Here is a 10,849-nt window from a genome sequence, read left to right as displayed (position 1 = left end):
CCTTGTCTTTCACTATGTAGCCTTGGTTATAAAGGCTTCTTGTACCAAAATTATGAATGTATAACTTTTCACAGCTCTAATACCTTATTAAATTAAAAGGCATATGATAACATTCTTGTACTTTCTACTCTAGCACATTAATGACATTATGTTCTCAAGTTGTTACTTACTCATTTCCATGAACAGCTGCCTCTTCTCTGCCATTGTCCTCCTTCTCTTCCCACTCTCCTCAATCATTCTAAGAATGAAAAATGCATAGTTTATGATATAACTTCCACTACACAGCCAACTTTGAGCAAACTTATTTGATTCAACTGAAAAATGTTGATCTTTTCTCAAAACATCTGGTCAAAAGGCAAAGGTAAATGAGGGGGGACAGCGAGTTGAGAGGGCAGGCACAGCGGGGACAGGTGGAGAGGTCAGACAGATATAGGGGAGCAGACTTCAAGGGGAGCAGGGGGTGGGGCAGACACAGGAGGGCAATGGGCAGGAAGTGGGGACACAGGGCAAGACAGACATTGGGGGGCACAAGGAAGATGGGCAAGAGGCAAGGGTCTGACTCCTCACCCTCTGCTGCTCCTCAATCACCTTAAAACAATGCACGTGGTTCAGCTGAATGTCTCGCTGAAAACATTTGCCCATATGAAAGTTCTGATTCGACACCAGTCACCAACTATTTAAGTAGAGCTTAACTAAAAGATACTTTTTAAAAGAAAAGCAGCAATTATGTTATTCCATGACAACTCATGGAATCATCTAGCTCATCCTCATACAACATGGCAGGACAGATTTCATTATACCTATAGGCTAATACCTAGCCTTGGCATCAAATACATTCAGTGATAGACTTTTGACAGCTTCTTTCCACAGTTTATTTTCTGACAAAGATCTTACATTATATAACGTTTCATTCTGAAGGATCCCAAAGCACTGTACGTATCAATTGATAATGCAAGCTACAGATTATATTTTACACAAGTACCTTGTCATTTTACTAATGCAAAAATCTAGAACTCTTGGTTCCAGGTTGGGGGAACAATCTAAAAAGAATCGATTTTACCAATCAAATGTACCCAGGGAAAAATTACATTTATCTCTACAATAGGAGTTCAAAAATGTCCTCTTCTAGATGCATGCCATTAAAAGGTCGATACCTGTGCTCCAGAACCTTTGCCAGCAGTCCACCTGGCATAGGTGGAGGAAGGCCAGGGCTAACGGGGCTTAGCCCCGCCAAACTACTTTCACAGCAGCCGGAAGCAGCAGCAGCACCACAACACCACCATCTCACAGCATCGCACCCAGAGCCCCCTCAGTGTGCTCCTCCATCGCCACCCGTGCACAGCACCAGCCATGCCAGCCCCACGGGAGGGAGGGGAGGGGGTCAGCCTCCCCCGCCCCTAATATCTTCTCCCACTGCCTATGCCACTTGGTCTGCATATTAGCCGTTGTTATCTTTGTGCACCGATAATAATTATAAGAAAGGGGTCTTCAAGACCATGACCTGTTCTTTCTTGACAATGAATGCTCCCAAGTATAGAAAAATAGGGAGCAGAGGGAAAGTTCAAGTAGCGTACCACAACAATATGCAACTTTTCTTTCTTCTCTTGGTACTAGGGGTATGCGAAACAGGCCATATTTGATTCAGATTTGGCCTGAATCGGGGACAGTGATTCGAGTCGTTGATTCAGATCACTGTCCCGATTTGATTTGGCTGAATCCAAATCTGAAGATTCGATGCTGATTCAGGGAATCGACGATTCAGACATAGACACAGCTTTTAATGGTTTTTTTACATAACCTGAGGTACTAGGAGCGACTTGTGAATGCTGCGATGCTGGGGCGGATAGAGCGTCCCACAGGAGCACAAGTGGCCCTTCATGTGCTCAGCGGCAAATCCAGAAGTGAACGAGAAGTACTTCCGGTCCACTTCCAGGTGTGCTGGGGAGCGCACTGAGGCACCCCCCCACACACCTTCCCGGCTTGGCGATAGGCCGCAGGGGGACCCTGGGTGCCCTCCCAGACCCAGGAGGCACCAGTCCCTGATCCAAGGGGGGTGCTGGGGAGCTCCCTGCATGCTCCCCAGCAGACCTCGAAGTCGACCAGAAGTGGTCTGCTGCTGAGCATGTTAGGGACCCCCTGCCCCTGCCCTGCGTACCTGTGGGATGCTCCATCTACCCCACCATGTCAGCATTCATGAGCTGCCTGGTACCTTGAGATATGTAGAAAATATTTAAAGCTGTGTCTATATCCAAATTGTTGAATCTTTCCAAATCGATTCGGAGGGTTCCAGTTCAATTTGGAGAGATTAAACGGACTCCTGATTCAATTCGGATTCAGAGATTTGGCCACTGAATCGGGCTGAATGTCCGCCAAATCGAATCAGCAACCAAAGCTTGGCACAGCCCTGCTTACTACCTGTCCTTCCATGTATCAAACCATAGGGAACTCTCAGACAGTATTCTAATCTTATAAAAGCCTAAGTCTGTCTGTCTGTCTGTCCGTAACGCTTTGTTTGTACTCTGATTGGCTGATGGAAACAGCCAATCAGAGTGCTCCAAGTGTGGGGGAACGCCGCCATGATTCCGAAGACGCGCCGAGGACTGGACAAGAGGCAGAACAGCGGCAGCATGGGATGTTAGGTGGCAGCACTCCATCCCAGCCCCTTCCCCACCACCCCCCTGTCATTCTTGATGGGCAATTGGCTAGTCATACATAAGGAGCTGGGTGCTCAGAGCCCTGTTAGAATATGGACTGCTCCACAAAAAAGACACTCAAAGTAGAAGCCTGCACAAAATTATACTGCTCCATAAAGGTATGCTGCTTGCATAGAGCAATGATAGGGAGTGTTGGAGTGATGCTGTAGCTGTGATGGTACAGGAAATATGGCAGAGGAAAGGCATGTTAAACCAGGGGCAAAAGATGCCTTGTTTTAGATTCAAGTAAATATGGTATGCATTATGATGGAACAACACACACAAAAAATCAGAATTTCCCCAATATTGGCTCCATTTTGAACCACTGTCTTGTTCGCTTTGCCCTGTGCGCGCTCTCTCACACTTGGGAGGAGCTCACCATAAATAATTACAAAATCACTTTGCTGTTCAACATCTTGTTTAAAACTTTCCTTTTGCATAATATTGACAGCAAAACAAAATAAAACAAAGCAAAAAAACTTGACAGTGGCTAGGGCAGCTGCTGTGTGCAGACTAAGGAACATGGTGCTGAGCAATATTGAGTCCTTATACTCCCCAATGGTCTCTAAGGCAGACACAGTCTTTCTTCTGCTTGTATAGGGCCAAACACAATAGATGCCTGGTCCACAACTAGGAATCCCAGGCACTATGGGAATATGAATAAGTAACAAGACAGTCAGGGTAGCCCAACGCTTCTGATTGTAAGACACTTTTTCAGGTACACAGAACTTTGCTGAATTTGGTTTGACATTTTCCATGCCATATGTCTGCTTGAAACAGGCTTCTTGGACATGAGCAAGAACTGTGATAACTGTTCCATCAGCTCGAGTGAGAGAGAGCTGCAGCATGGATCTAAACATTTAACTCTTGGTGATGACTCAAGTGGTAATCAATATATTTCTACATGATGTCATTTATAAATCCTAGGATGCCACATCAAAAACTATTTTAAAGCACTAGATCATAATGTATATGCCCAAAGGGGGGCAATTAAGGAAGCACTAGTTACCTTAAAACCCCACACTTCCTCACAGCAAGTGTTTGACATTGTCACATGCATGTTCTTGAGGTCTCTTCCAAACCTAGGATTTTTTTAACATTTTGTGTTCAACCTAAATCTATTATAGAGCTCACAGCATTTGGGCTGGTTATGACTAATACCTGTGTGGCCCTGTATATCTCACCACTGAACTGACTTCTGCACAGATGCAAGTTCTTGTACCTGTTCTATGGATAACATATTCATGTGTCTATTGCTCTGCTTCCTGCCCTATCACAGTTATACGGTCTTGGATTGATGACCATCACTAAAGAAATCCAGTTTCCCTTTGCCCAGTACCAAAGCTTCCCTGCAAAGGCTCATTTTTTACTGCACTTGAGAAGAATTACATATAATGGCCTGGCTCATCATAAATCCTAACTGTGATTCTCAACCAGGATGCAAAGGAAAACATGATTCGCAAGATAAATCCAGAGATTTCAAATATGAATTCACAGCATTAAAAACAGTCTGACCTGTTGTGCAGCTTTCTGAGTTCTTTGCAACAAAAGGATTTCTGTATTATATTTCTGTAGTCAAAAATGAGTGAAAACTAAGACCCAGTATTTTCCAAGGGGTGTCTTGAGCTTAAGGAGGTGTGCCATGGACCTTAAAAGGTTGAGAACCATCAAGCTAGGGACATTTTTATGTTATTTATGAAAACTTAGCAGTTGTAATCTACATTGCAGGTCTTAGCTTAGTCTGAAACAATCTCTAAGAGGAGTCATGTTTTACATACAAGGAGTGAAGGTTCAACAAAAGAATCCCAAAGGGGCAACAAACACAGGAATGTAGGACTGGAAGGAGCCTGCAGGGCCATCCAATCCAAACCCCTGCATTTGCAGGTAATTGTTAACAGAAGCAATCCCCTAAACAGCCACTGCAAGCCCTCACCTACAGCTACAAGGAACAAGAAATGTCAAGAACACCCTAATAACATGCCAGAGGTAAAAGGAATGGAGAGTAGGGCACTGCCAAGATCCTGACACTGCAACAACTGGAAAGTGGCTAATTGATATATGGTCAGAAGTACAAGGAAAATGAATGATCCAGGAGAAGGCAAACCCCTGCACCTCTCCCCACCCCCTCAGTCCATTCCAGTTCGTCCTACCTGGCAACTGCTATGATCCTGAGCAAAGAAGCAAGACACCCCCAGCCAGGAACCGCTGAGTTTTCTAGTACCAGCAGAAGAATCCATGCAGCCCAGTCACAACCCCACAGCCTTAGCCATGGCCAACATCCCACTGCTTCAGAGGGACGGGGAGAAATCCCGCAGAAGCCAGCAGCATCCAGGAAGGGAGACAACTTCCTTCCTGGCCCCAACTGGCAACCAGCAAAAGCCCTGATGCATGGGCTTGCCAGACACCTTCCCCATGACAAGAGCCATCTTTGTACCTCACCCGGGAACCGCGCACGACCCACGTAACACGCACCGATTGGCATGCCAGACGCCTCTGTCCTGTGAGACCAGCCCTTCCACAAACATACCCGGTTCAGGCTAAGAGATGTGGGCCCTGTGCTCCCACCATTTTGCTTACACCATTTCAGAACTGCCCCTCCTGGGAAAAAAGATTTCTAGCTATCAAATCTAAATGGATCCAGAGCCAGTTTGTAGCCATGACCTCATGCCAGTGCTGGTTTTCAGCCTAAGAAGCTCTTCCTCCTTCCCCAATAGTCACCTCACACGTACTTGTCAAGAGTGCTCATAGTCCTTTCCCAGTCTCCATAATGCAAAACTAAACCAGAAGATCTTCTTTTATAAGACAAAGGTCTCTATTCCCTTCACCAGCATAGTGGCCCCTTTTAGAGTTAATTGCAATTTAAATTCATTTTCTTTGAACATTGGTGGCCTGCACTCAGTATTCTCAATGGGGTCTTTCGTGTGGGCATTCCCAACTGCCATGCCAAGATGAGGAACGATACTGGTAACTGCCCTCCAGTCGGATACCTCCCTTTCAACATTACCTGCTCGAGCCTCCCTTTGAGCTAATTCTTTATCTGCTTCGGCTGTAGTATTGATCTTTGTCCTCTTCTGTTTGGCCAATAATTTCCCCAAGAGGCAGGGCAGAGGTGCCCTATCTGTGGTGCAAGTGCCACAAATGGCACGGGCAGCCTGTGTGCGTGGCATGCAGCAGACTGGGGAGGGGACGGACAGCAGAGTGGCAGATAAGGAAGAAAGCAAAGCAGCCAATCAGGCAGGGAGCACAGGGCTGGGAACAGAAAGCAGTGCAGAATGGGAAGGGGAGTGGCACTTGGGGAGGGTGCAGGGATCATTTGTGGCACTCCTGCCAACAAAGTTGGTCTCCATTCAGGTATGGTACCAAAAGCTTTGCTTTTATCTAGGTAAATCAAGTCTATTGCATTGCCCTTATACAAAAAGTTTATCTTATCACAGTTATGATATTAAATCAGGAGTGTAAAACATACAACCCATGGGGTGGATCTCACCCATGAAGCCCCACCGTCTAGCCCTGGTGCTGCCCCTGGGTGTGATCAGACCCGCATGGGGCATGACATGAGGCCAGTCCATAGGCTGCATCAGGCCCACAGACCCCTCTCCCACAACACACCCAACCCAGAACCTGCTCCAGTCAGTCTGGGACCTGCGCTGAACGCAGCACCGACAAGCACTGCAGACCCAGACTAGCAGGAGCAGGCACCATATGCAGCACGCGTGCCAGCTAGGACAGCCACCGTGTGCAGCAGGACTGCCGCTCCAGCCAGACTGTGCCACATGTGGTGCCCATTCCAGGATCCATGTTGCACACAGAGTGGATTCCAGATCAGGCATGCTGGGGAGAAGGAGGGGGTCTGTGGGCCTGATCCACATCACAGACCAGCCCCATGCCACTCATCCAGCCCACGGGGATGGATGAGTTTGACAGCCCTGTATTAATTAATCTGATATGATCATCCTCTGACAATAAGCCTATGTTGTATTTTGTCCTGTTTTCTATTTCCTTCTATATCTTTCACTGCTCTTTCCTTCAGTATCTTCCCTAAGATCTTGCCTACTGTTGAAGCCAAGCTAACAGACTTCAAACTATTTAAGTAGAGCAGGCTCAGTTTACAAGTGATTATATAATGTGGTTGTCTGTGATAGCAGAGGAGAGAACAGTAGGCTGGAAGGCCCCTTATCAGAGATTCTAGTCTCTGGTTATCTTCTAGCTAAAAAATGGCCTTCTTGGTACCCAATTCCTACCCTTAGAGAACAGGAAAAAATAGTTGCTCTTACCAACAATCTTTCCTATGATGTTTTGAAATCAGGATGATTAGTAAATCTCTGTGGTATACAAAGAGCTCTGGGCTTGTTTTTCTTTGTTTGTTTTTCGGCAGGGGGGCTGCAGTGGAGTGCGGGGTGGTAGGGGTATTCGTTTGAATTGTATTACTACTATGAATAATCAAATGGATTACATAGTAATGGAATCATTTCAGCTCTAATATCAACAGAATTAAGCCTATTGTGGAACTGAGTAAATAACAATAACAACGATACTACCAGGCCCTGATTCATCACCTGAATGCTAGCAGCTTAAGGAGCTTGCCTCAATCTACTGGAAGAAAATCAAATTTCACACAGAAAAGAGGTAACTACTGACAATATTAAGCATACCATGTACTTGTGAAGAACAGAAGTATTGAAGGACTCAAGTGTTGTGTGTTAAAAAACAGAATGTGAATCAGGTGGATTATAAAAGGAATTTAAGCATGAAAAGAAATCCTTACTCCTCACCACTTTTGGATGAATGGCCTCTCATTTGACATGTTAAAAATTTTACCTAGAATTTGGACATGCTGGACACACCTACACATGTGCTTTAATGCACAGTAGACTATTTCACTGTGCCTTAAAACATCACGTAAAAAACCATGACATTACGTTATGAGCAGTAAAAGTTTACTGCACATAAAGCATCACTAAAAAACATGCAAATGTGCTAACGTGCATTTGCGCTGCCTAACGCACATTTATTTAGTACCTCACTTTGGAAGTACTAAATTTAATGCACATTAGAAAAAGTGCATTAGTGCACACGTAGACTTGCCCACTGATTACAAAAAACATCCAGGAACATGGATTTTTTTAAATTCAGCACCTTTTAACCTTCAAAATTATAGCTGTATGAAATGAACTGAAAAACTGATAAAATGTGAAGCACTATTCTATTTACATATATCCTCAAAGTCCTTTGCAAATTGCAACAGCTATAATAAAACTATATGTAATTATTTCATGATGAACCCTGTGACAGACTTCACATGAAATCTAGTATCCAAAACTGTGTAGAGAGAAGGATAGAGAACTTCTAAACAGTAAGAACAATTGTGAAAATCCTTTTATTTTCATTTCTTCCACTTCTTTCTTCTCTTCCCTCCTTGCTTTCTATTTTACTGTTGCCCCGTGTCTCTCTTACCCTCATCTTTTTTCTCCTCCCCACTTCAGTTAGTTTTCTACATCTTCATTTTCTCCAGACAGAAACTATTGAAAGAAAATAATTGAAAAAATTATTTCCCCCTCCTTGTTTTCAATTTTAGTCACTGCTGAGTCTGGATTATTTGGGGGGATTCCATTGGTTTCTGGTTTCCTTTACTAAATCACAAAAATGAAAACAAAACACTTGGAAAGCTTGTTAGGCCAATACTACAGGACCTATTTTAAAAGGTTTCGCTCTTCTTGGAGCTCATCAGCTGTAGGTAACGGCCTAATTAAGTACTTTCACTCTTTAAACTGTAGTGAAGGAGCATAATTGTGAAGGTCTGGAGCCCTTGCACTAGTAAGTACCCAATGTTTCAAGCATCCCACTCGCATTCTTCCATGGCTTTTTTCCATTTTTGTGCCCCTGGAAAAAGTAACCCAAGAACTATAATGACTATTGCAAAGGTGTTGATTCTTTTCTGACTACCATATAAATCTACTACTTTATAAATTAAATATTTCTTCATTGTTTTAACCCCAAGGCTTCATCTTTTCATTGTATTTGATTGCGGATTAAATTACTTTGAGGTCAGATGAACCAATTTTAACCAGAACTTGATCAATTCTAAATTCATTTTGCATTTGAATTTTAAGACTTTTAAAGAAAGACTGATTCTCATTGGTTGGTTGCTGCTTATTAACACATGCTGATACCCACACACACAAGTAGTATGTGTGCGTGTGTATTCTTAAAACAAAATATGGTACTACTTTTCACAGACATTATTTCATAGATTTCATAGACATTAGGGCTGGAAGGGACCTTGAAGATCATCAAGTCCAGCCCCCTGCCCCAGGGGCAGGAAGTCAGCTAGTGTCAAAGGATCCCAGCAAGATAAGCGTCCAATTGTTTCTTGAAGGAGTCCAGAGTAGGTGCTTGCACCACTTCTGGAGGGAGTCTATTCCAGGCCTTGGGGGCTCGGACAGTAAAGAGGTTTTTCCTTATGTCCAGCCTAAAACGGTCATGGAGGAGTTTATGACCGCTGGTCCTTGTTATCCCTTGGGGCGCTCAGGTGAACAGGCATTCCCCAGATCCTGATGCACATCCCTTACATACTTATAGGCAGCCACAAGGTCACCCCTGAACCTACGCTTTTCCAGGCTGAAGAGTCCCATGGCTCTAAGCCTCTCTTCATAAGGCCTAATCTCTTGCCCTCTGATCATGAGCATGGCTCTCCCCTGGACTCTCTCAAGCTTCTCAGCATCCTTCTTGAACTGTGGAGCCCAGAATTGGATGCAGTACTCCAGCTGCGGCCTCACCAAGGCCAAGTACAGTGGGAGGATGACATCCTGGGATTTACGCAAGAAGCATTTATGGATGGAAGCCAGCGTTTCAATTCAGTCTCTCCCTCTCATTCCCTTTCCCCCAGAAAATAGCATGTTTACAGCATGGAACAGTTTTAGCAGGAAGAGAAACTCACACCAGAATAGCCAGTAGCTTGGAGGTGAGGGTACTTACCCAGGATCCAAGAGACTGGCAAAGCTGGGAAGTGAATTGGTTTCTTTCACCCAAGTTAATGGCTATTCTGTGGAGAAGGGAAGGGAAAGTGCCTCTCCCTTTGTCTCTCTCTGGTCTTGGTTTCTTCACAATAGGGAATGGGACATTTTTGAAATCTCAGGAAAACTTTCCCAGCTATCTCAATGCAAATAATATACACATATTTTATATAATACACAATATTATTTGAGTTCAAAGACCATCAATGGAAGTATTTTAGAAATATAAGAATCCAAAAATGCATGTATTTAATTTCTTATTTAAGCAATTAGCTTTAAATTTACATTTATTCAGGTTCCTAATTTCACACATTTTTACTATCAGTAGATAGTAAATATTTCATTTCCAATTTACTAGAAGATAAATTTTCAATTATCTGAGACAAGCAGTATTTAATTATAAATTGAAGAGCAGTGAAAATGTACAAAAATGGCATTTCAGTGTAATCATACAATTATAGAAAGTTAGGATTGGAAGGGACCTCAGAAGGTCACATGTAGTCCAACCCCCACTCAAAGCAGGACCAGCTCCAACTAGATATATTACCCAAGCCAAGGCTTTGTCTACCCAGGATTTATAAAACCTCCAAGGATGGAGACTCCACCACCTCTCGGGGAAGCCTGTTCCAGTGCTTCACCACCCACCTAGTGAGAAAGATTTTCCTAACATCTACCTTCAACTTCCCTTGCTGCAACTTGAGACCCTGGCCAGGCTCCATCCTCTTTGCAACCACCCTGCAGGGAGTTGAAGGCTGCTATTCAATCCTCTGTTAGTAGACATGCACTGATACGTTAGTCCGATATCAGATTGGTACTGATATGAAGAAAACTGTCTATATTGGATATTGGCCCTATGGGGATGATCGTTTGGCCGATAAATGCCCATGCTGCACGTAGCCGCAACACAGCACAGAGCAGAGCTGGCAGCACGGAGAGCTGCCTCCAGCTGGTAAGATGGAAGGGAAGGGGAGAGGGAAAGGGTGTGGGGGCGCATATCAATGCCCCCCGCAGTGAGGGAGGGGGCAGGTGCTGCCCAGCCAGGGCAGGGTGGGGGGAAGGGGGGGCGTGGGACAGAGCCGCAGCTCATGGGGTGGGGGCGGCTCCCACCACTACTTGCACCCCAGGAGGGGGGGAGGGGAGGGC

The 10,849-nt window shown here is 44.5% G+C and overlaps 1 protein-coding gene across 13 annotated transcripts in view; it reads right to left on the bottom strand.

Annotated features, from left to right (window-relative positions):
• DTNB (dystrobrevin beta) overlaps positions 1-10,849 on the bottom strand; it is a 299,067-nt gene that overhangs the window by 268,503 nt on the left and 19,715 nt on the right. For 12 of the 13 annotated variants that reach the window (XR_003096007.1, XR_003096008.1, XR_003096009.1 and 9 more), the window contains exon 2: positions 171-238. Coding sequence is in view for 10 of the 13 variants with exons in the window: in XM_025214126.1 (XP_025069911.1) it covers positions 171-237 (67 nt within the window). In the remaining 3 variants the exon portion in view is untranslated. Of the gene's footprint in view, positions 1-170; positions 239-5,697; positions 5,707-10,849 lie in introns of those variants that run through there. The other variant, XM_025214125.1, reaches the window with a different exon arrangement.

This window comes from Alligator sinensis, unplaced genomic scaffold, assembly GCF_000455745.1.
Source record: "Alligator sinensis unplaced genomic scaffold, ASM45574v1 scaffold8_1, whole genome shotgun sequence".
NCBI classification, from domain to species: domain Eukaryota; kingdom Metazoa; phylum Chordata; order Crocodylia; family Alligatoridae; genus Alligator; species Alligator sinensis.
The sequence above is the reverse complement of the archived record's forward strand: the minus strand, read 5'-3'. Positions and strand labels throughout refer to the sequence as shown.